This window comes from Sarcophilus harrisii, chromosome 2, assembly GCF_902635505.1.
Source record: "Sarcophilus harrisii chromosome 2, mSarHar1.11, whole genome shotgun sequence".
NCBI classification, from domain to species: domain Eukaryota; kingdom Metazoa; phylum Chordata; class Mammalia; order Dasyuromorphia; family Dasyuridae; genus Sarcophilus; species Sarcophilus harrisii.
Window position 1 is genome coordinate 577,273,331 of NC_045427.1, and position 23,465 is coordinate 577,296,795.

The 23,465-nt window shown below is 34.3% G+C and overlaps 1 protein-coding gene across 2 annotated transcripts in view; it reads left to right on the forward strand.

Moving 5' to 3' along the window:
- The first annotated feature begins 261 nt into the window (after window positions 1-261).
- Window positions 262-23,465, forward strand: part of INPP5F (inositol polyphosphate-5-phosphatase F) — an 86,721-nt gene continuing 63,517 nt past the window's right edge. For both annotated transcript variants that reach the window (XM_031955954.1, XM_031955955.1), the window contains exon 1: window positions 262-372. In XM_031955954.1, coding sequence (XP_031811814.1) covers window positions 276-372 — 97 coding nt within the window. In that variant the 5' untranslated portion in view covers window positions 262-275. The remainder of the gene's footprint in view (window positions 373-23,465) is intronic.

Here is a 23,465-nt window from a genome sequence, read left to right on the forward strand (position 1 = left end):
TGGGGGCGGAGCCTCGGAACCCGGGGAGAAGACGAGAGCCGGAGCTGGGCGCACACAGACAGACCTGGACCCCAGAAGGAGGCGGCGGCCGCGGCGGGAGCGGCAGCGGCTTTTAAGGCGGCGCTCCTCTACGCTCTTCGCCTTTGGGCCTCGGCTCCGGCTCTGCGGCCGCCGCTCTGGCGGCCCCGGGTGAAGAGGGCGCCCCGGCCGGGCCGGGGGTCCGCCGCGGGGCGGGCTCGCCGCCGTGCTCCCCGCCCCTGGGGCCCGGGGCGGGCATGGAGCTCTTCCAAGCCAAGGATCACTACATCCTGCAGCAGGGCGAGCGCGCGCTGTGGTGCAGCCGCCGGGACGGGAGCCTGCAGCTGCGCCCTGGTAAGCGGAGACCCCCGCCCGGCGAGCGGAGACCCCCCCCCCGCCCCGGCGTCGGGGCGGGGCCGCGCCCCCTGCCCCGCTCCTGACCCCTGCGGGACGGGGATGGGGAGAGGCCATTGGGCCGGGCGGTTGGCAGGGGGTCCGCAACCTCCGAGCTCCTGTAGGGCAGGTGGGTGGGCGCGGTCCCTCCGGGCACGAAGTGGGAAGCATTATCCATTAAATGACCACATCGTGATGGTGATGATGGTTAGGGTCAGGTTGGGATGTGAAAGACGGATGCTGTTACTCGGGAGCAAGGTCCTTGGAATTAGAATTTGCGAAATAAAGGTTCCGGGAGGGCTAAGGGTGGTCAAGGTGGATAGATGTAGTTTCTCTTTTAACCCTGTCCTGCCGTCTCCTAGTACGAAGACACGGCGTCTTGTATCCTTGAAAAGAGGAAGTTCGGCTTCTGCCTCTTTAATGAATCCATTGGTCAGATAACCTAGCTTTCCTTTGTAACTGAGCAAGGTTTTTTTTTTTTTTTTTTTTTTTTTTTTTTTAAATTCTTCAGAGGTCTATTTCTTAGAGAACAGCAACCACAAACAATTTCTATCACAAAACAGGTTACCAAACCTCTTTGTCACAACAATTAAAATTCATTAGTAGACACCCACAACAATCATATGATGAACTGGAGGTGGCAATCTTGGAAGATGGTATCTTTCAAGGTGGGCCTAACCCAATGTGTGTGACTCCTAGGTCTGATTGATAATCAGTATTTGGGGGCATAAAATAAAAAGATTTTTACATGAACTTTGCATGCTTTTTAAAGATGCCTTCTTCTCTGGAATCTTAGGCAAGTGGCCAGAATTGAATGTTCCAAATTTAGATGTTCTGTCTTCCACTTGTAATATCAGGCGAGAAATGATCATGTCTTGTCCATCTGTCTATTCCTGGCAGTATTATTGACATCAATTTTAGTTTCTCTTCCCCAACTTTAAAAGTGTGACTTTATTGGGATTACTGCTGCTTCCTCATGCTTTGTCACTTTTGTGTTTCACTTTAAATGCACCTTTTCTTATGTAATAAGGATACTGAACATTATAATATACTTTAATTATAGCATTTTTATATGACTATATTCATTGCCATTTGTAAGTGTCCACAAAGTGTTATGAAATTGGCATTGTTTAGGGATCAGGCTTAATAAAACTATAGTAATTTTGTTTAGCATAAAAGATTCCCGAATCATTATCTTAATTTTCATTTTGAGAAGTTTAAGATTAAAAAAAAATTCACAGTGAAATAAACTGTGTAGATATTTTGTTCCTAGGGTTTTTTTTTTTTTTGCTGATATGTTTATCTTTTTTCTAATATTACCCAAATTAATATTTACCCTACCACTAAATTAAACTAAACCAATTTTTTTTTAAAATGGTCATCTTGTTACAATTTTGTTCTCTATACTTTGATCTTGTGAATTCTTGAAAGCAGCTTTCCACAGTATAACTTTTACATTTTCTAAGATTGGTACATAAACAGAATTTTAATTACTAACAAAATCCATGATATATATATACTTGAAAATGTGGATTTTGTGTCAAATATTACTTGCTTCTTTTTTTTTGAAAATCCGGCAACCCTATGAAATAGCCTGATAATAGCTGTAAAAATGCTGAACCAGAAATCACAAAATCTTTGTTTTATTCCCAGTCTTTTTACTCACAGACTCTATAGTCTTGGGCAAGTCATTTAATTTCTTTAGGTCTAATTTCATTCATTCCCTAAAGTTCACCTATGTGATTTCTAAGGTCTCTTGCAGTTCTAATGATTCTCTCAAAGTATTAATTCAGGGGCTCTCATGCCATGTAGGACATTAACCTAGATCAAAGACTCACCATGTTGAACAGGCTCCAGAAGGTCCCTTCTTAGATCCCAAGGATCTTTTTTTATTCTTTCCGAGACTACATGATCTTGTTTTTCTTTTCTTACTAATTGTAATTGAACAAATATTTGTTGAGCACTTACTGTGGACGAAGTACTGTGTTAAATACTAGAGAAACAAAGATAAGACATTGAGAAAGTCTTGACCTTTATAGACTTTATGTTCAACTTGAAAGATTTTCAAAGACATAAATATAGGGTTAGGTGAGGGAAAAAAATTGTTAACTGGAGAGTTGGGCAAGACTTCTATGAGTAATTTATATTTTGAAAAACAATAAGAACTGAAAGGACAAAATGAGGTGGGAATATATTCTAGATTTTAGTTCCTAGACAGTGCATCTATTCAAATTCAGATAAGAATTTAGGTTTGAATATATAGATTGAGAATCATCTGCATAGAGATAATTTAGTCTTTGGGAGCTTCTTAAGAGTTGGAAGGTGACTCAGGAGAAAGTTGGTAGCAGTTATGCTTAGAGGGCAGGAGATGGGTAAAGAACCTACAAAAGAGACTGTAAAGTTGTTAATGTTAATGAAGCTAAAGGAAAAGGACTTCGAAGATAGAGGAGATGATAGCAGAAAGATCAGTAAAGGAGGATGAAGAATTGAGAAAAAGCTGTTAAATTGAGCAATTAAGAGATTATTGGCAGCCTCAGCTGAAGTTAGAAGCCAGAATGCAATAATAAATTGAAAAGTGAGTAAAATAACCCGAAGTGAATGCAGTCAATGAAAAGAGTTCTAGGAGCCTAGCAATCATACATCCAGCATTGATTCACAAACACTTATTATTATATACCAGACACTGTGATAGGCAATGGAGTTAGGAAGACAAATATGAAGTATTCTCCATTTTTAAAGAACCTATACATGTATGTGTCTACAGAATAGATACAAAATAAATATGAGGTGGTTTATAGAGAGAAGGTAGTGACATTTAGAAATTCAGAAAGGCTTTGTGTAGAACCTGGGTGCTTAAACTGAGTCTTAAGAGAAGTAAAGAATTCTTAAGAGGTAGAAATGAGGAGAATATATTTTAGGATCTATGAGCCCAGCCTTCACAAAGGCCTGAAGACAAGAGATATAATGTCCTAGGTGAAGAACAACAAGGAGGCTTTTTTGATTGGATTGTTGAGGGTAGAAAAAAATACACACACACACACACACACACACACACACACACACAATGAGGCTGTAGGTTCCATCAGATTATTAAGGGTTTTTCTAAAAAAATCAGTCAATAAGTATTTAAGTGCCTCTTTCTATGATAGGCCTTGATTCAAACACAAGAGGTCATACAGGCAGTAGGGATCCACTGGCGTCAGACTTGTAGTGTTGTGAATAGATATTTTTCTTAATCTTGTAGATATGGAAAAATAGGGATATATGTTGGTAATTATTGATTTTGTTGTTAATAATAATTATCGTTCATTTGTTCAGTTATGTCTAGCTCTTTGTGAGGCTATTTGGAGTTTTCTAGGCAAAGGAAGGATAAGTCATTGGGTTGATATGGTTTATTCAAAATTCTCACTTGATTTCTATATTTAGTTCTTCCTATTTTTGAGGCAGTACTGCTTCTTTTCCTCCATGACATTACACATTTAAAAAACCTTACCTTTCATCTTTTGCTTTTATATCATCTGTAATTCTCCATAAAATTCTATAAATGAGTTTAGAATTGAAATCGAAACATCTTCAGCTATGGGTTGTGACCCATATGAAGTTATATAACTGAATGTGGAGAGGGGGTGTCTACAAAAAATTTGGCAACAGTAAAAGTTTCTGAAAGTAGTGACCAAAAATTAATCCCAGGTATTTCTGATAGTGCTTTCCCATGTTGCATCGAGCAATTTCACTGAAGCTTTGGCTAATGAACACAAATGTACACTTTGCATTGTGCATGCACAAATGCTGCTAGAAACATCTTGACTTAAATTCTAGATGGGGTCACAAATTTCTCAGGAGAAAAAGGCTTATATATAGAAAAAGTTTAAGAAACTTTTTTCTGGTCTAAACCAGTATTGTTCTAGGCTGTCATATTGCTTTACTTGGCAAGGAGATAAAGTTTGCTGGCAAATAATTTATGTCTGTTAAAATTCCTTAGGAAATGGTGATAGTCTGTATTGGTAGTCCTCTTATATTTTTCCGTCTTTGGTCTGTTTCAGTCAGATTGTGTGTGTGTGTATATATATATATATATATATATATATATATGTATGTAAAAATGTGTACATATATTTATACAGAAACACACATTTATTTATTCTTTGTCATAAAACATACTCAGGACTGTGTTAAAATTAAGGTGATATTACATAGAGATGAAGTGCTCCACATAGATCCAGTACAATATTATCTCAAAACAGAATCATCAAAACTTAGAACTGACTAGAACTTTTAAAAAATAATCTATAGTTGCTCAAAGGTATTTAATAGCCACACAAAAACAAACAAATGGATTATGAATACTTATTGTTTAGATTCTCACTGGCCCATCAAAAATATATCTAGGATAGTTGCCATAGATGAAACTAGGTTTAAAATTGAATAGTGGAGAAGTGTTTTTTAGGGAATATTGTTCAGTACTTTTAGTGAACCCAAACTTCTCATTGAAACAAAGATCTAATTTTTTAACGTTAATATTTTTCCAATGATGCTACAAGTCATAGGATATGACAATCTTCTGAATTACGTTTATGTATGTTCTGAAAGTAAATGAAGAACTTCATGGTATAAGTCATTAGGTTGTAGCATATTGACATTTAAGAAAAGCAGGAAAAAAATTATATTTTTAGAGATGTTTAAGCAGGAAAAGAAGTGGACTTATCATATTATGAGAGCCAGGGGTTTCAGATGAGAATCCGAGGTGCTCCATTCACATCTATGAAGTGCGAAGAGACTTAGAAGATTCATAGATATGGACAGAATGCACAGGATGAGAAGTTGTGTAGGGAATGTGATCTTTGAGACATGCACATTGATGAGGTTACAGATCTGTAGAAGTGAACTTTTCAGGTTAGGAATGAAAAACCTCAGAGAGAGAGATGCCATTCTAAATGGGAACATAGATTTCCAACATTGTTTGACAATGGGAAACGTAGATTGTATTAGTTTAAGATTGCAATTTATTGAATAGTTAATGATGTACATTGGTAGGGGGAGTTCCTCATGCCATTGAAATCACTGTCTGAACCAAAAAGTAAAAATGACTGGATTAATTTCTGCCTCTTGGGCCCTCCCATGCTTCATTTTGTTTTTTACTTGTAATCTTTAAGGTGGCAGGTACATAAGGATTGTATAGAAGAATAACAAACTCTTCGGTTTGACATTTAAAGGTTTACCCCACAACCTTGTTTTACATTTATCTCCTTTATACACTCTCCAGTCCAGTCAAACTAGCTATCTTATTGTCCCTTACCCAAGATATTCCATCTCCTGTTTTTGTGCCTTTGTCTAGGCTGCCTCTTTGGGCCTGAAATGTAATCTCTTTCCTCATCTTCACCTCTTAGAATCTTGCTTTTCTTTAGGTCTCAGTTCACAGCTCATGGGAAGTTGTTCCTTGATTTCTCACCTTTTTCTCTCCCTCACCTGCTAGGGCATCCCCAAAAAGTTACTTTCTGTTTATTTTATATGTACATAAATGTGTATACATCATCTCCCACAATATAATGGAAGCATCTATAGGACAGGTATTTAATTTTATTTTTTAATCTTTGTTATTCCTCCCAGATCAATAAATTCTTCTTAATTAAGGTGAAATAGGGTGGTCATAGAAACCATCAGGGCAGAGATGTTGAAAAATCATTTATCAGTGTCATACTAATAATTGACTTATTAGTTTCTTGTACAGCAGTGTTTAATAAGTTGTAATAATGGACAGAAGCAATTTTCCTTACAAAACAAATTAAATTTTATAGGATGCTGATTAGTTATTTCTTGCTAACAAATGAGAATACTATCTTTTTTATACTTGATTTGTGATCATATATATGAATTTTGCTATCAGGCCTTGAAGGAAAACTCTAAGTATCCTATGCCCTAATTTTGGGCTAGATTTTATGATATTGGATGAACTTGTAATTCAATTTGAAAGGAAAACTGGAGTTTTCTGGCTTTGAATAGGATTGTTAGAACATTGGCAACATGCTTTTTTACATATGATTATTTCTTTTATCTGGAGTTATTTAAAAAAAAAAAAAACTTGCTTGATGAAATGGATATGATTAGATAAGAGAAGAGGCTGGTTGTGTTTTAGTTAGTAATTGTGAATGTTGGCCTCTTCAGAATGTTGTAAACTAGTTGATTAATGGTTACACTCCTGTTAACGACATCTGTGCTTCATCATTCTGTGAATCATGTCTGTGCCCTCCCATTAATCCTTCATAGAAGATCTGTGTTGGAGGCATTCTCTGATTCTCTTAACACTCTTGGGTACTGGTGCAACACTTAGGCTGTCTGTTATTCATGCTTTTGCTACAATACCACCTATGGTGGTATTTTCAGAATGATTCTTTTATGCCACTTATATAAGCAATAATTGGATATATTTTTGCATCACTCTTATGCTCCCTGTATATTTGTCTACTCATTGTCTTTTGGGGTGTCTGTAATTTTGATTCTTGGGAGATTGTTGAGGGTTTTTTTTTTTTCCATCTAGATTTGTGATTTCATCAATTCAGGGAACTTGCTTTTACCCATTGCAGATTAGTTATATATATATATATAGAGAGAGAGAGAGAGAGAGTCTTTGTAACTTAAAGGCTTGTAGAGCATTTCCTGAGTTCCTTAAGAGGGTTAGTTCAAGGTTACATAGCATGTGTAAAAAGCCTGACTTGAATTTGGGTCTTTGATTCCAAAGCTAACATTCTCTATCCATTATGCTAAACTTCTTGAGTTATCCAATGAATGAATTTTATTTTCACAACTTTTTAAAACTAAAAAGGGAAAAGGTTAGATAGAAACATCTTTTATTTTGGAAGAAAACTGGGAATTCACAATATTTGAGCTAGAGGATACTTTAGAGACTTCTAATACAGTTCTTTCATTTTGTTGAGGAGACAGAGGTCCAGAAAGCTGAAATATCTTCCTTGGTTCTTGTAGTGGAACTTTTTAGAAGGACTTACATTGTTTTTTTTAGTTAGTTGAGACAAATAGAAAACTCAGGTTCATATTTAGAAGTTACTGAATAATTACTGAATAATGTAACTGAAAAATTCTTTCTGCATACCATTCTTTATCAAGTGGAATTTAAGATCTTCTGGTACTTAAAAAATTTCTTGTATTCAACTTGAAGCCAACTTGCTACTGGAGAAGAAAATGACTCCTTTGAGACTTCCACAAAATTTCAGGCCAGCCCCTCTTTCTATCCTATTAAAAACAGTTTAATTTTATTGTTATTGTTTTTTTTTTTCTGAATACCATGCTGAAGGAGCTATGTTTGAGTGTCATTTAAATTTTAAGTTCAGCTTTCCTATAGATACCATTATTCCCTTAATACAAGAATGACTTTTAGTGCCAATTAGATATAGGCATTCATTGACTCTCTGAGAGTTCATATGTCTACCCTTGGTTTTTTGTTTTTTATGTTTTTTAAAATATAAGATATGAAAGTATTACTTTAGAATTCTCCCATCCTGTCAAACTATTGATTTTACTTTTCTTTATCATTTTTTTTCCTTTAAAACTTCCTCTTATCTAGACTTTAGATTTTTTTAATATCTGGAGTTTATTTTTGAGGGAGTTCATTAGTGAAACACAGGGAGATGGTATACTGTTGTTGAAAGAATTCAGACCTGTGATCTTGAGCCTTGGGTTCGAATTCCAGTTTTGTCATTCACTATTGTGTGATTGTAGGCAAGTAACTTCTCTCTTGGGATATGTTGTTTTACCAATTCTGCTAATTAGATTTTTGTTTTATATGCAGACTAGTAGAAGAATGTCCCAGTACTTTTTTTTTCCCCCCTTTCCTCAGAAACCAAAAGCTTGCTGTCATGATATTTTATTATACTTTTAAAACCAGTTTTTTGGAGGGTGAGAGGGACTATTTCTGTTCTATATTTGGATTGTTCTCTGTAATTAAGTGACTAAAAATTAATTATATAAGCTTTTACTACTGTTGACAAAGATGTTTTCTATTTTATCTCTTCTTGTTATGAGGCTCCGTCTGTTAGGTATGTTTTGCTGTCATGACAAGAACAACTCTGTGACACAGGATAGAATATTGAGTCAAGAAAACCTGAGTTCAAATGTGGTCTTAGACACTTTGTAGCTGTGTGACCCTGGCCAGGTCACTTCACCTTGTTTGTTTCAGTTACCTCATCTTTAAAATGAGCTAGAGAAGGAATTGGCAAAATACTTCAGTATCTTTGCCAAGAAAGGGGTCATGAAGAGTCAGATATGACTGAACAACAATAATAACTACCATCTTGACGGTATTTTATATTAGTGTTGTGTTCATGATCTAGTTTTATACTGTGTGTACACATATACACACACACACACAAATTATGCGTCACTCATGTAACATGTATTTACTAAGTACATACTAGGCACCATACTAGCCATTAAGAGTACAAAGAACAAATTAAATAGCATAGCTTTGGGGAGACACATGTTCATACATATGTATAAGTAACAAATACAAGGTGACTGGGGAAGGGAGACCATTAGTGAGTTGATTAGGAAAGGCTTCCTATAAAAGGTATGCCTGAAGCCTAAACTGTAAAGGAAATGTGATTCTGTATCTGAAGGAAAGGTGAGGAGGAAGCATGTTCCAAAAATAGAGGGAATGTCAGTGCAAAGACAAAAAGGTGGGGATAAAGTGTTGTGAGTATGGAACAGTCAGAAGACCAGTGTGATGCTGGAGGTGGAAATAAGTAAAGGATGACATAGTTCTGTGTGAAGAAAACTAAAATGATTGCATCAAAAAATTACTTTTTTTTTTCCTTACAAAAAAAACTATTAAAATGATTTTAGAGTGGAAGAAGAAATAACTTTTGGCAAATATATCTGATTAAATATCTTATAATCTGTAATTGAAGCTATTTCTTAATGGAAATGTGGTCTAAAGATGGACACAGAATTTTTGAAAAAGGAGATTCAAAGTGTTAATCACTTGTAAAAGCTATTTAATTCTCTCATTAGAAACACAAAATAACTTTTAAGATGCTACCATTGAACATGAAATTTGCAAAATTTATTTTAAAATGATCTAATTTGATGTTTTTAGTATAAGGTTGAGTGGAACCACACACTCATATTATCATCATATCAACATATATTTAGAGCTGGGGATTTGAATGTGTTCAAACCCCTAACATCTTTTTAGGGATTAGAAAACTGAGGGGAAAGACGGCTCCAATCCTAATAAGGCAAAGATTGAACTCTAGAAAGGTTTTTTCTTTGCCATTGTCAAACATATCTGATATTTTATTTTCTTTTTTATTATGAAAATTATGTTGCCTGGGGTTGTATTGCAAATTTTAATTTAAGCTTAGAATTTTTCATTCAGAGCACAGTATTGTAGGAGGCATTAGATGGTGAAGTGGAGAGAGTGCTGAGAAGTCAGGAAGGATAAAGTTCAAATTTATCTGTGTGTGTGTGTGTGTGTGTGTGTGTAAGACAAAGATTGACACACACACACACACACACACACACACACCTTGGACTATACACTTAATTCCTGCTTGCCTGTCTCTTCACTTGTAAAATAGGCATAACAAGAGCACCTTTCTCTCCATATTGTGAAAATCAAATGAGATAAATATCTGTAAAATGTTTAGCAAGTGCTTGGCACATAGTTGGTGCTCTATAAATGCTAGCTATTATATTTGTGCAAAACTTTTTTAATTTAATGTAATAAAAATTCTCCATTTTGCATTTTATAATGTTCTTTATTTCTTATTTCATAAATTTCTCCCTTCTCCAAAAATCTGACAGGCAAACCATTACCTGCTTTCCCAATTTGCTTATGTATCACCCTTCATATCTAAATCATGAATCCACTTTGACCCATCCTGATAAAGGATGTGAAATGTTGGTCTGTGAGCCTTTGCCTTTGCCATACTATTTTTTCAGTTTTCCCAAATGCTAGTTATTATTATTGCCTGCACTTAAGACTGCAGATCATAAGCTCATAGATTCAAGAATTAGAAGGGATCTCAAAGGACATCTAGTTCAACTCCCTCATTCTGTAAGCAGAAGAAAGTGAGATTTTGAGAGATGAATTGACTTATCCAAGGATACAGAGGTAGGAGATGCAGTCTTTAAATTCAAACTGGATTCCAATTCTTCCCACTGTGTCTTTTATGATTTCATCTAAGCTTTTTAGAAATCAGTATGATGTATCTAGTAAATCGCGGAAGTAATCCTATCCTTTGACTCAGTAGCCCTTTGTCATTAAAAAGGAAAAAGGACTTTTCTCTACAAAGACAAAAAAAAAACCTCCCCAAACCAAGACTATTCATAATTACATTATGAACAACAACCTAATAGTTGAACTACAACAACAACAAAACAACCCATTGAATTGTTGGTGAATAGCAATATATCTTATCTTTCACCAGTATGGTACAAATCGTATATTATATATGATGATATGCAGAAAAAGCATAAAGAAATGTGAAACACCTATTAAGTGATACAAAATGAGGTTAATTGACTAACAAAATATACATCAGCTATAATCACATTAAAAATATAACAAAATCGCCAGGGGGGATTAAAAAATGAATTTTTTTCCTTATTAAAATCTTTTCTTTTTTCTTTTAATTGGCAAAGAAATCTATTTTTTCTCTTTACTTCCCCCCCCTACCCATTGAAATAAAAAAAAAAGAAAATCCTTTTGACAAATACGAATAGTCAAACAAATTCCTGTATTGGCTATAGGCAAAAATATCTTTTAATCTACATCTTGAGTCTGTTGCTTCTCTGGTTGAGTAACATGTGTCCTTGTGGGTCCTTTGAAATTTGTGGTTGGTCATTTTGTCGATCAGGGTACTTAAGTTTTCCAAGATTGAAAATCTTAAAAAAATTGTCCAATTAAAATGTAGGTTATTTGAATCTTAAGGTTTTATGTAGATATTGGTTTCATATTTATTTATATTTGTTGTTATGAGGTTCAGAATAAATAATTAAAATTTTAAAGCCTTTTTGGTAAGTTTGGTTGGAAAGAATATCATATGAAATGTTTTGGAAACCTAGCTGCTTTGAATTCATCAAGTTTGTCTTCTTGAATTCTGAATATAAGCAGGTATATGTAGGAGAACGGGTAGGGCATAACCTTTGAGTAGAGAAAGGTATTCATACCAGTCCAGTCTTCAGGCTTAGAGTTTTTCCTCTGTTGCTTATCTCTAATTTATTATATATATATCTTGCTTATATCTACTTCTTTGCATATTGTCTCTCCCAGTAGATTGTGTTCTCCTTGAGAGCAGCAATTGCTTTTTGTCTTTCTTTGTATATGCCTGGCACATAGTGGGTGTTTTTAAAAAAATATTCCCTGATTGTCTTCTGTATATGGTACTAGGCTCCGGAAATAACAAAAATAAAAGGGAAAAAAACTCCTACCTTCAAGGTGTTTGCATTCTTGGTTGGGGGGAACAACATATGTAAATACAAAATGTTTATAAGTATATAAAAAGGGGGTGGGAATTAAGGAAATGTTCAGGGTTTAGAGATCCTGATAGCTTTTAAGTAGGAGGTGGTACTTCATCTGAGCCTTGAAGGTGTAGCTAGGGAAGGGCAGAGATGAGGACCCGGGAGATAAGAGATGGGAGGGGGTGCAATCATGTACAGGACCAAGTTGTTTTAGATCTTCCCATTTTCTGTAGGGCTCCCATATTTATTGACTTGATTGGCAAGTTTGAATAGATTCCAGACTAGCAGTGGCAAACCATACTCATTATTTCTTTCTGTAGTTCAAAGCAAAGACATTTATGTTTTTACTCACTTAACACTCCATAAAATCTTGTATATCAGTGAGTCCTCTAAGAAAAAATATTGTATATGGCTTTTCTATTCAGATGTTTTAAAACAGCCTCTATAAGGGTTGAGATGCATAAGTTAATATAAATATTCCCACTTGTAAAATACAATTTCTCTAGAAAAAACTATTATTGCATGGAAACAGTGCAACTCCTAGTAGTATCTTATTATTTTCTGTTGCTATGATTCATTCTTTACTTACTGAGAGACCTTTAAGGGAACTCCTTCCATTCACAGATAAGCAAAAAAATCCTGTACTGATTCTTTCATTGATAAAATTAGTCATAGTCAATGTAGACAATTATTCTTTTAATAACTTTGATTCAGGCTTAAAAAAACTGCTTCAATTTATTATACTTATATATCCTTTATGTTGATAAGTAGCATATTGAGGAAACGTTATGAATCTTGTTTTTTTTTCCATTTTTATTTGTATTGTTTTTGAAACAGTATCCTAGAATATTATGAACTTTGCAGAGTTATATTTGAACATTGAATTTTGAAGTAAATATGAACTTTAATTAAACCCATTATCATTTTTTAAATGTTTATATGATTCTGGATGTATTATTTTTTTTAATCATAACATGCATATCTCAAATCTAGGTGTATTTTCCCCCAGGTAGCCATTATAGTAGTTGAACTACAAATTAAAAGGAAAAGAAGAAAATTATTTTGTACCCATTTCAGGTAGCTGTGTTTTCTTTCTTCCTGTATTCTAAAACAAAACAAAACAAAACAAAAACTCTAAGAAAGCAAAACCCTGCTTTAAAAAAAAATGGTACTAGATCACTCTCTTCACCATCACATGTCACATCTGGCTATTCCCATTTCCTATTTAACTTTAATCTAATTATCCACTTTTCTTACTTTGTTTTGAAATGGAGACAAAGACAATGGCTTTGTATTTTTGAGGCTGGCGCCTAGGATTTCTTGGCTATTTAAAATTTAAACTTTTGCTTCTCTTCTCTCTGTCTTCTTAGAGATTATGCACAGATCTCTATCTCCACGCCTTACTGACTCATCTCCTTCAGATTTGTACTCCAGATGTCTATAGTTCTTATGCATTCCTATAGATGTCCTACCAGAAGCTTAATATCAGCATGTCCCAGGTCACTTTATTATCTGATGTATTCTCCCCCAGATGCCTTTCCAGTGATTTAACTTTTTTTAACCAGTGAGATGCCCAGTTACATATGTTTGAAATCCTTATTATTGTTAATTTTTTCCTTTCTCTCCCCACATCCCATTGCTAATTAGTTACTTATAAGTCCTATTTAGAAACATTTCTTTGGATCTTTCCACCCCATTCTTTCATATTACTGACATATCAATTTGCCTCGTGTGTGTGTGTGTGTGTGTGTGTGTGTGTGTATTTTTGGTAATAATGAAGATAATTCTGAATATAAATTTGACCACATAACTTACTTGTTTAAGAAGCTATCTCTTTTAGGAGAAAAATGCAAACTCCTCAGCTTAGTTTTTAAAGTTCCTTACCATCAATTCAATCTATTTTTTTTCTAGACCAGTTGCATTTTATTCCTCTTCTACTCCCTTCTACCCAAACTAGCCTGTTTATTGTTCCTTGAACTCTGCATTTTATTTCATGGTTTCTGGCCTTTGCACAAGTTTACCTTCATGTCTGGAATGCAGTTAGTTCATCATCACATCTACTTCTTAGAGATAGGAAATTATGGACCTTCCTCTTTTCTTTCTCAGGCTTTTGGAAGAGAAAAAACAGGCATTTATGAAGCACCTACTATGTGCTTTCCAAATATCTCACTTGTGCTTGTCTTGAATTATGATGAAGAGAATCCCAAAGCACCATGTTTTTGTTTACAGATGGAATATTTGCTAATGAGTATTTTGCTGGCCTTTGGCTGCAGCAGCATATTATGGCCATATCTATAGTGATTTTCTAGATCCCTTTCCTGGGTCAGAACTACTAGGCTTAAGTGTATATCTTAAATGTATAATTTATCTTTGTTTTTCAGAAACGTATTCTGATATATCTTCCACTAAAACATGTCTATATATGTGTATATATACACACGCGCACACCACACACATACATCTTTATGTATATGTGTATCTATATCTGCTCATTCATGATGTCTTATGGGATCTGTGTCTTTTTACTGGATAGATGAGTTTACATGATCTTATCAAAAGAACTTAGAATTTTTTCTATTTGAGACAATAATACTACAAAATAGGGTATAACCTGTGACTAACTGGCTTTTATTCTGGGAAAGGACTAAATACTAGAGGTTCTAAATAAGTAGATGTTTAATGCTTGTTGGAGAATTAATTAGTATGTTAGTACACAGCTGGCATGTTAAAAGTTTAAAATAGTTTAGAATCTTTTATTTATAAGATGGCTTCTTAATTTAGGGCATATTTTTTGAATGTATTTTATAAAATGTCAAAATGTATTTTCATTAAATTGTCAAAGCATAGTTAAGAACCTTGTTGCGCTAATAATTGCTGTCTCTTATTTCCTCAGTTCATTTTTTTTTTTTTTTTTTTTTTTTTGCCAGTGTTATTTCTCATTCCTATCAGCTCTTTTTGTTCTAAGCAGGAAATGAGACTTGGTTCTAACTAGTTACACCCCGGCTTTTTTTCTTTGAACAGGAACTGTTGAATTTGCCAATGCATAACTTATTACAAGATCAGTTTAGAGCATATGCTTATTCTTGGAGTTACGGGTGTGTCTCTTTCACAGTAAGGATATTGGAATGAATGACTCATGCCTTATGCAGGCACTCTTGTACCATTAATTTATTTTCTGCATACCAAAAAGGCAAGAACATTTTTCATTGTAGAAATAAAATACTACCTAATTTGTCTGAAATAAAGATGGCAATGTTTATCTTAATTTTGGGAGTGGGGACTCAAAATTAATTGTAAAAAACCATTATAGTTAGTACCTTACAAGTTTTTAGGGACTGGCAGCTTCTCTGATGATTGTTTGTGTAGAACAGAGGAGAATGGATTCTTGTTAGAGAAGTTACCCTTCTCCAATGTTTATGAAAGTAAGCTGACAAAATAGACCAGTTGCTTTGACTTTTAACTTTTCTCTTTATAGTTGCTCGCTCACTCAGCCTAAGTGGAGAATAATGAACAATGTTTTTGAACAGCGTGCTTCCTGAACAAAGAAGAGACTTATTTACATGACTACCACAACGCTAAGACAGTGAAAGGAGCCTGTGACTTGGACCTCACTTTCCTTCCTCCCTGCTATTACAAAGAGTTATCCTGAAAATGGGTTTGATAGGAAGAAGAAATACTTGTTCAGCAGCATCAAAATGAGATTATCTTCTTAGGAGAGCATGGGGCTATTTTAAATGCATTGAAATGATATTTTAAGCCATTAAAGTGTTTTCTGTGTTTTCAGTATCTACTTATAAACTCCTGCAAGTGCTATAAGTGTTTTCTTTATCAGTTTGCGGATTCCTTTATATCTTTTGCATTTTTTGTGTGTATTATCTTGACTACTTGGCATGGGAGCTAGAAATTCTTTTTATATACAGTGGGGAAATTTAAACACAGGCTTTAAGCTACATTTTAAGATTCCAGCTCCTTCTGCATTAAAACTAGACGATGACAGCAAGCCAAAAAATGAAAATTACTTGGGTTTGTACTAGTTTATTTGAGCTCTGGTGATTATTTTAGGGAGTGGGGTGGATGGGGAGAAGAGAGTGAACCTGAGCTTTATATACAGATTAGTACATTAATAGACAGGTAATATGGATTAGTTCAAATAAATAATTATATATATACATGTGTACATACACATACACACAAAATAAATGGTAGAGCTAGGGATATAATTTTGGGCCTTTCGCTTCAAATATACTGTTCTTTCCATTATACTATGCTAGTTGTGACTACCTCTCTCAAATCAACATTTTCCAAATGATAATGATAAAAAGACATACATACACAGAAAGAGACTCAAAAAAAAAAGATGAAAGAAAGATAGGGACAGAGAATAAGAGGAAGAAGAAAGGGAAGAAAAGGAGTGAAAGAAGGAAGGAAGGAACTTCAGTTTTCTCAAAACCATTTGGGCTCTAGGGACCTAATGAGCCCCCATTGTCTAAATTACTTCAAAGCAATAGTAGACTTTTTTTTCCTTTTGGATGCCACTGATAGTTTGTTGGTGTAGGGATTTCCCAATAAGCTCCTTCCACAGAAGGATGACATTGTCCCACAGCTGTCTCATTTGCCTAGAGGCATTGAGATCTCTGCCCACAGTTGCCCAGCCAACACCTGTCAGAAATGAGACTTAAATCTGAGTGTTCCTGAATTCAAGGTCAGCTCCATATCTACAATGCCATTTATGTAAGTTACATTTTGAATAATGAATCTAAAGGTCATCAGAGTGAATATAAAATATGCTATGCTTAATACATATGAAACTATATGCATAATGATTATAGGTACATATAGAAAACATTTTTTGTAGTTTTATTCACTATAAAAAAGTCTTTTTCTTGTTACTGATACATATGTTTATGTTCAGTTGTTTTTTTTAATCATGTCTGACTCTTCAAAATCCCATTTGGGATTTTCTTGGCAAAGGTACAGGAGAGGTTTGCTATTTCCTTCTCCAGCTCATTTTACAGATAAAGAAACTGAGGCAAACATGGTTAAATAACTTGATGAGGGTCACATATCTAGTGTGAGGTCAGATTTTCACTCAAGTAGATAAGTCTTTTTAAGAATAAAGGCCTGGCACTCTTATCTATTGGGCCACCTAACTGTCTTTACTGTTACATATGATAAAGGTCATATAGATGAAAGTCCTCCCAACAGATCCAGATAAAATTTCAATATATGATAGGCTATTTCCCTTTTAAGATTATTATTTCCTAATTGGGACATTGATGGATTGTTGGTGGAGTTGTGAACGAATCCAACCATTTTGGAGAGTAGTTCGGAACTATGCTCAAAAAGTTATCAAACTGTGCATACCCTTTGATCCAGCAGTGTTACTACTGGGCTTATATCCCAAAGAGATCATAAAGAAGGGAAAAGGACCTGTATGTGCATGAATGTTTGTGGCAGCCCTCTTTGTAGTGGCTAGAAACTGGAAACTGAGGGGATGTTCATCAGTTGGAGAATGGCTGAATAAATTGTGGTATATGAATATTATTGTTCTGTAAGAAATGACCAACAGGATGATTTCAGAAAGGCCTGGAGAGACTTACATGAACTGATGCTGAGTGAAATGAGCAGGACCAGGAGATCATTATATACTTCAACAACAATACTATATGATGACCAATTCTGATGGACCTGGCCATCCTCAGCAATGAGATCAACCAAATCATTTCCAATGGAGCAGTAATAAACTGAACCAGCTACGCCCAGAGAAAGAACTCTGGGAGATGACTAAAAATCATTACATTGAATTCCCAATCCCTATATTTATGCCCACCTGCATTTTGGATTTCCTTCACAAGCTAATTGTACAATATTTCAGAGTCTGATTCTTTTTGTACAGCAAAATAACGGTTTGGTCATGTATACTTATTGTGTATCTAATTTATATTTTAATATATTTAACATCTACTGGTCATCCTGCCATCTGGGGGAGGGGGTGGGGAGCAAGAGGTGAAAAATTGGAACAAGAGGTTTGGCAATTGTTAATGCTGTAAAGTTACCCATACATATAACCTGTAAATAAAAGGCTGTTAAATAATAAAAAAAAAAAGATTATTATTTCCTTTCAATAGTGAGGGTCATTGAATTTCATTTTCTATAATCCTTGATAAGACGTCTTCTGTGTCTCCTCTCTTTGATGAGTTGGAACAGCTTTTTAAGTTCTCTGTTATCAAGGATGGCTATCTGGGATGATGGGGATGGTATACATTGGGAAATATAGGTAATATAAAAACAAAAAGCCCAATAAAATTATTTAAAAAATACTTTCTGCTCTTCCTTACCCATTTCTACATTCTTTCCCAAATGTATGTTGAAACTGTGCTTCTAATTGTTTGTTGTAGTCAATTGAAGAACCTACAAAAGAGCTATTCAAGTGTGTGTAGGTAGGTAGGTATATGTGTATGTGTACAATAGGTAAGGAATTGATTCCATGGATAACATACTCCTTAATGCCCATTATTATGTCCTTTAGAGCCCATACAGTCAGCCTACTCATGTGTCAGTGCATAGGAGAGACAGTTCTTCCTTTTATAAACCTGTGTTTGTCAGATTTATATAGGTTAGATCTTGCCTCAATAGAAAGAATAAGAACAATTACTTAACATTTTAAGATACTCAAGTGGGGTCAGTTTGTGACTTTTTCCAAGATATTTGTGAAAAACCAAAGAGGGAATTCTCACTTATTGAGGTAGCTCATTTGATTTTTTGACTGTTATTAGAAATTTTTTTCTTATATTGAACCTATCTTTATATGATATTTTACTTTCTTGATGTCCTCTCTGTGTTGCTTTCCTGTCAGGTATAATAGCAGCTGACATTCCTGTAGTATGCTTTGCAGAGTACTTGGATATATTATATTATTATTTGCTGCAGTAGTAGCCTTCTGAGGTGTGTCTCTGAAAAATTTTATTCTCAACTTGAATACATAATTTGGTTAGGATTTGGCCAAAACCATATAGAGCAGAGACCTTGTTGTGTAGAGGAGAGGATGTGATATAAACATATATGTCAAGGCAATTGAAGTGGCTGTCTTGATTAAAAATTTGATTTGTGGGTAGTTTTTGTTCTTAGGATAATTGGGTTAAATATGATTGTATTCTAATTTTACTGTTTTTGGAATTTAATTTCTCCATCATTTGATTTCTGTTTTGTCTTTTAAAAGCTTTGGAAATATTAATAGCATGCATTTAATTGTTAATGCTCTTTTTTGGGGGGGGGTTTTGGTTGATTGCTTCTTCAAAAAATAGACATCAGGTCCTTTTGTAACTGAGTAAATATTGATTATAGTGATTTAATTTTACATAATTACTTCAAATTATAGTCAAGGTTTGGAAAAATTGCATGTTTAAAAAAATGACTTGTCATTGTGTAACTGCTATTTACTGTAAGAAATAGTTTGTGAAAATTTTATTGTAAAAGATGTGAAACCTTATTCCTATTTAGAGATACCTTTTATGCATATGGAGATCATTTACAAGGACTTTTGGAAATTAATTTGGTAGTTATTTGTGGTCTTTTAAAAAATTTTATTTGCAAATGGACATCCACCTTTGTCACAACTCCTCACATTAAGAAAATGAGAAAAATAAACATATATAGTTAAGTAAAGAAATTCCCATATTGTACACTCTCCATTTCTGAGTAATGACTTTCTAACAGGAGATAAGCAAGCATGTTTCATCTTGAGTTCTTTGGAATTGTAGTTGGTTATTGTGTTAATCAGATTTCCCAAGTTTCTTAAATTGTTTGTTTTTGCAATGTTGTCGTTATATAAATTGTTCTCCTGGTTCTGCTCATCTCATTTTGTAATATTGATGGCCTTTCATAAGCTTTTTTAGGTGGTTAGTAATGCTGGACAGAAGTTTAAAAGTTATTGTTTTGTATCTTAGAGTTGTGGCCATAATAAACAATTGAATGGATCAACTCAAAGGACTGGCTATCAATATATATGATCTTAGGTGTACATTGCAGGTAGAAAGTGAGTTGGACCAAGAATTGACTAAGAGGATTTGGTAAATTTTATGGTATTTTTAACCATATCAAGCTACTCCCTGAAACAGAAACCTGTTTAAAAAAATAATGTTCTTCATTGTCATGTTTTTTCCCTCAAATTAAGCCATGAAAAATTTGTAAGGATTTCTAGATATCACAGCTGCTAAGAGTATTGGAAAAATTGTAGGACAATCAATGGCCATGACACAAAATTTTCTGTAGATTGAATAGTTTGTTTTCCATAATAGAATTTTATTTTGATAGTAATTCAAGACATTTGGATTTCTCATAATGTTATTGCTTATCTTTAGTAAGTTTGTTTTTACAAAATGATTGGCATTTCGGAAGCAAATTTTCTCTGTGGTCTTATACTTGGGGCAGTTATTTTTGGTAGGTGGAATGATATGGGGAAACTCAAGTAAAAACACATTAAATTTTGATTGACATTTGAATTTAATTAGTCATTTAGTAAGAGCATATTATATACAAGGCACTATATTCCTTCACTGGTCTGAATTATTTGTGCTCTAAGTTAATGAATATACTTATGCAGAATTTAGTTTTTGAACACTGTTAGAACTATTCTTTCTCCTAGACCATAAACTGTTACTATGTTATAATCATGCTCTCTCTTTTATATTACTTTGTAGTAGTTAGTATACATTTTGTATTTACTTAATTTGTTTGCCTGTTTTAATCTTCCTGCAGATGTATGTCTCTTTAGAGGGGGTATTATTTTATTTTTCAAATATTACCTTGGTGTTATATAATGTTTAGCCTATCACAGATGCTTAATAAATGTCTTGAGTTGAATGGAATCAGACTACTAGGTACTTAACTTATTATTTATATTAAATATAGTTTTTCCATGTAGAGTTAATTGAAATTTCTGAAACAGACCCACCAAATATTTCTCTTTTAGCAAAGAGAAATAAATTTTTAAAAACTTCTTAGATCATTGTCATTCTTATCATGCATGTCTTGAGTCCATTGTGATTTAGGGTTATCTCTGACAATATAGATCACAATCCATCCTGAGCACTTTCCCATCCTGTATACCTTTGTCCATATTCTTCTTTAAGTTTGCCATGGGAAGTTACTCAGCACACTGAGTGGGGTCTTCTTGAACTCTAACATAATACTATTAGAAAATGTGGTCTGTCAGTTATCTCTTCTTCTAACAGGCCTGACTTAGGCTGATATAGTTGTTTTTATCTGGGATTGGAATGAAATGAAACATTGATTTAACTGTCTAACATTTAACAACAGGAATTTTTCTTCATAGTATGGAAAGAAAATCTCTTATAATTTTGTTCTAGACTTAATAAATGCCAAATAAATTGAACATATCCACATGTAGAATGATTAGAAAAAGAGGTTTGTCCATAAAACTGCAAAACTCTTATTTAGAGCTTACTTTTCCTTTAAGTAAAACGGATTCATCATGTAACTTTCGAAATTGCCCTGCTTGTCCTTTTAAAAAAATTCTTCACTGATCCCATTTTCTCTCTTTCCTGTTGCTTTCCTTTTTTGGTAACCCTAGAGCTATTTCATCCTGCCTCAGTTTTAAAAAGAAAAAAAAAAACCTTTATCAAGTAAATCAAATAAAGCTTTTATCAAATATGTATAATCCATCCCCTCTCTCAGAAAGTGGGTAGCTTGCTGTACGATCAATTCTGGAATTGTAGTTGACTATTGCATTCTACATAATTCTGAAGTCTTTAAGAATTGTTTTTCATATTGTTACTTTACTTATATAAATTGGATTAGTTTCACTCTAATTTTTGTGAAATCATCCTTTTTATCATTTTTTATAGTGCAACTATATTCTATTACTTTTTTGTATCATAATTTGTTCAACCATTCTTCAGTTAATGGATATTCACTTAATTTTTAATTCTTCTCTAAAATGAAAGAGCTATTATAAATGTATTTGTACATATGGATGGTTTTCTCCTTAATTTTTTTTGATATCACAGGTTAAAAAATATATAGGGTTTAGTAACTTTTAAAGCATAGTTTTAAATTGCTTTCCAGAATAGCTGGAGCAGTTCTCAGTTCCACCTACAGTGTATCAATCTGCCTCTTTTCTCCCTACTCTTAAAACAGTAGCTTTGGGGGGGGGGGGGGGGGGGGGGGGGGGGGGGGGGGGGGTGATCATTTCATCAATCAGATAAGTAGGGAGCAGAGCCTTTTACTTTAATTTGGATTTTCCCAATCATTAGTGATTTAGAACCTTTAAAAAAAATGCTCATAATAGCATTTTTTCTTCTAAGAACTGCCTAAATGATTCTTGTTCTTATATAGTTGAATCAATTCCTTTATATTACTTGGCTTTGCGCAAACACTTTTCAATTTTATGTAATTAAATAGTCTATTTTATTTTCTCTGATTCTTTCTATTCCTTGTTTCAGCATTAATTCTCTTTATTCATAGATGTGGAAGGTAATTTCCTTTTTGTTCCTCCAACTTACCTTCCCGCCCTCCTTCCTTTCATTCCCTCCCTGTTTCTCTCTCTCTCTCCCTCCTTCCTGCCCTTCTCTTCCCTCCTTCCCTGTTTCCTTCCCTCCTTCCTTCCCTTCCCTTTTTCCATTCCTCTCTCTCCTTTCCTGTTTCTCTTCTTCCTTCTCCCTCCCTCCTCCTCCCTTTCTCCTAACCTCTTTCTCTTCTTCTCTCCTTTCTTCCTCCTTCCTTTCTCTTCTTCCTTCTTCCCTCTTTTCCTGCCTTTCCTCCCTTCCCTCCCTGAACGTCCTATAGGCATTTCTAATTGTTGTCTAAAACATAACTTGTCATCTTGTCTCTCAATACCTCTTCTGAATTTCTGTAATACGATGTTCACAATGTTAGTATTATCCTCTAATTCTCACTTGCTTTCACTTCATATAGCCAGTTAATTGTTAAATTTTGCCATTACTACCTTTATAATATCTTTCGAAGATAACTCTTTTTGTCCACTCAAACAGTGACCACCCTGGTCTAAACTCTCATTTTAGCTCATGTACAGACTCTTGCAATAAACGTCTGGGTGGCCCTCTTTCTTACCTTTTCTCTCTGCTCTATAGTCAACTGCCATTCGGCTGTCAAAGTAATTTCCTTAAAACGCAACTCTAACCATGTTACCCCCTTACTCAGTAAATTTTAATTAACTTCCTATTACTATCATGATCAAATGTAAAATCCTCTGTTTTGCTTTTACAACTAAGAAACTATTTTGTTATAAGGGAATTTTTGTCATTTTGTATTCAAAATAATTGGGTTAATAGACCAATTTTATTTATTTACTTATTTTTTTTGTAATGAGGCTTTGAAATTATGTTATCACTAGCAAGCAGAATTTACTAGGATAAGTGAATATTCTTGTGTACCATACGGATTGATAATTTTTTTCCAGATAATAAACATTCACAAAATGTCTTTTGGCTTTTTTTTAATCTCAAAAAACCAACATTAATTTTTTAATATAACTAATTTCTGAAAATACAGTGTATATCTAGGTCTTGAATTGTATTTTGGATTTACATATATACCCT